This window comes from Borostomias antarcticus (assembly GCF_949987555.1).
Source record: "Borostomias antarcticus genome assembly, chromosome: 18".
NCBI classification, from domain to species: Eukaryota; Metazoa; Chordata; class Actinopteri; order Stomiiformes; family Stomiidae; genus Borostomias; species Borostomias antarcticus.
This window is the reverse complement of record NC_140251.1, coordinates 12230155-12232654: the sequence shown is the minus strand read 5'-3', so window position 1 is coordinate 12232654 and position 2500 is coordinate 12230155. Positions and strand designations below refer to the sequence as shown.

Sequence of the window (2500 nt, the reverse complement as noted above, 5' to 3'; positions counted from 1 at the left end):
CTCACGGCGCTATAGCGCTAAAAAGCGCTTGGAAGACAGCTCTTGTCTCTATAGCGCCCTAGAGATCATTACTGATTGTAAACAACGAGAAAACAGCGCCTCTAAAATACAGCTCCCCGGTGGACACACACCCTAAGCCCTGTCTATATCTGTGTGTAAAGGTTCTGGACCCGGAGCAGAACCACAGCTTCACGGACCACTACCTCAACGTCGCCTTCGACCTCTCCCAGGTCCTGTTCATCGCCACGGCGAACACCACGGCGACCATCCCCCCCGCCCTGCTGGACAGAATGGAGGTGCTGCAGGTGCCAGGTCAGAGCTCAGGGGTCAAGAGGTCAGGGGTGCTGGGCAGGGAAGCGGGCAGCAGTTGGGAGATTGGGGGGCGTGTTGTAGGTATTGATGAAGTCTTTATTGATCAGGCTGGGTATTAACACATGAATAGAACATGTGACGGCTGAAGCTTGGGGCACAGAGGAACTCCCCTATGAGGATAATTATGTAGAGGGTATGTCTGTCGTGTGTGTGTGTGTGTGTGTGTGTGTGTGTGTGTGTGTGTGTGTGTGTGTGTGTGTGTGTGTGTGTGTGTGTGTGTGTGTGTGTATTGATCTCTCCCCCTGTTTGGTGTCCCAGGGTACACCCAGGAGGAGAAGGTGGAGATCGCCCATCGTCACCTGATCCCTCACCAGCTGGAGCAGCATGGTCTCACCCCCCAACAGCTCCAGATCCCCCTGGACACCACGCTGAAGATGACCAGCAGGTACACACACACACACACACACACACACACACACCCAACAGATCCAGATCCCCCTGGACACCACTCTGAAGATGACCAGCAGGTACACACACACACACACACACACACACACACACACACACTCACACAACAGATCCAGATCCCCCTGGACACCACTCTGAAGATGACTGGCAGGTACACACACACACACACACACGCCAAATAGGTTAACTAGTAGATTGATAGATGGCAGGTAATCAGTAGCTGTGTGTGTGTGTGTGTGTGTGTGTGTGTGTGTGTGTGTGTGTGTGTGTGTGTGTGTGCCGCAGGTACACCCGTGAAGCGGGCGTGCGCTCCCTGGAGAGGAAGATCGGGGCTATTTGTCGAGCGGTGGCGGTGAAGGTCGCTGAAGGTCCCAAGGTCATCCAGTCAGAGGCTGCGCCCCCCGAGGTCACATCCCAGGGGGCAGAGCATGGAGGTAAGAGGGACATGGAACCCTAACCCTGACCATGGAACCCTAACCCTGACCATGGAACACACCCTGACCATGGAACACACCCTGACCATGGAACACACCCTGACCATGGAACCCTAACCCTGACCATGGAACCCTGACCATGGAACCCTAACCCTGACCATGGAACCCTAACCCTGACCATGGAACCCTAACCCTGACCATGGAACCCTAACCCTGACCATGGAACCCTAACCCTGACCATGGAACACACCCTGACCATGGAACACACCCTGACCATGGAACCCTAACCCTGACCATGGAACCCTAACCCTGACCATGGAACCCTAACCCTGACCATGGAACCCTAACCCTGACCATGGAACCCACTCTGACCGTCAAACACGCTCACAGTCCCAAATCAGGCCAAACTGACTCAATGCTATAACCATATATATAGACTAGCTGGTGAACTCACCCTCAGCACACAACCACACACACACACACACACACACACACACACACACACACACACACACGCACACATACACTCTCTGTAAACTGTGCATTCCATGACGCCAAAAGACTGCTGACCTCTGCAAATGTCCTCTTACAAACATACTGGCACGCATGAATACACAGGCACAGTAACATGCACACACACACAAGTACAAATGCTTGCACTCACAGGCACGCCATCCGCCTTCTGAATACGGGGCCTTCTCCGGGGCTAAGCCTGCAAACAGACGGCCTCATGACCACATGACCCCCCCCCCGGCACCCCCCCCCCGGCACCCCCTCCTCCATGGGTGTCAGTGTGCAGCTGCTCTTGTGTAACAGGAGGAATCACCCAGCTAGTTAACACAGCCAGAGCAGGCAAGGGAGGGGCTTTATGGCCCCGCAGCAGTTATCCTATTGAAACTAAAAAAGGATGACCTTCTAAGAAAGAAAGAAAGACACACACGCGCACGCACATGCACACACACACACACACCCCTTTCCCAACGTATCCAGTCTGTACTCAACCTGCTGAGGGAGGAACAGATGAAGCAGATGTAGAGAGAAAGGCTGTCATGAATAGAGCAGCAGTCAAGGAGAGGATGAAAGGAGGGAGGGAGGGAAGGAGGGAGGGAGGGAGGGAGGGAGGGAGAGAGAGAGAGAGAGAGAGAGAGAGAGAGAGAGAGAGAGACAGAGAGAGAGACAGAATAGCCGGTCAGCAGGACGGAGAGAGAGAGAGAGAATAGGTAACTGTAACTCTTCTGGTTTTTCTGCACATGCCACTGTTGCGAGGTAACCACAACATTGTTGGC

General features: G+C 54.0%; 1 protein-coding gene across 2 annotated transcripts in view; it reads left to right on the top strand.

The window, feature by feature from the left end:
• lonp2 (lon peptidase 2, peroxisomal) overlaps nucleotides 1–2500 on the top strand; it is a 15020-nt gene that overhangs the window by 9061 nt on the left and 3459 nt on the right. For both annotated transcript variants that reach the window (XM_084452958.1, XM_084452959.1), the window contains 3 exons: nucleotides 162–312; nucleotides 631–757; nucleotides 1066–1214. In XM_084452958.1, the coding sequence (XP_084309084.1) occupies nucleotides 162–312; nucleotides 631–757; nucleotides 1066–1214 (427 nt within the window). The remainder of the gene's footprint in view (nucleotides 1–161; nucleotides 313–630; nucleotides 758–1065; nucleotides 1215–2500) is intronic.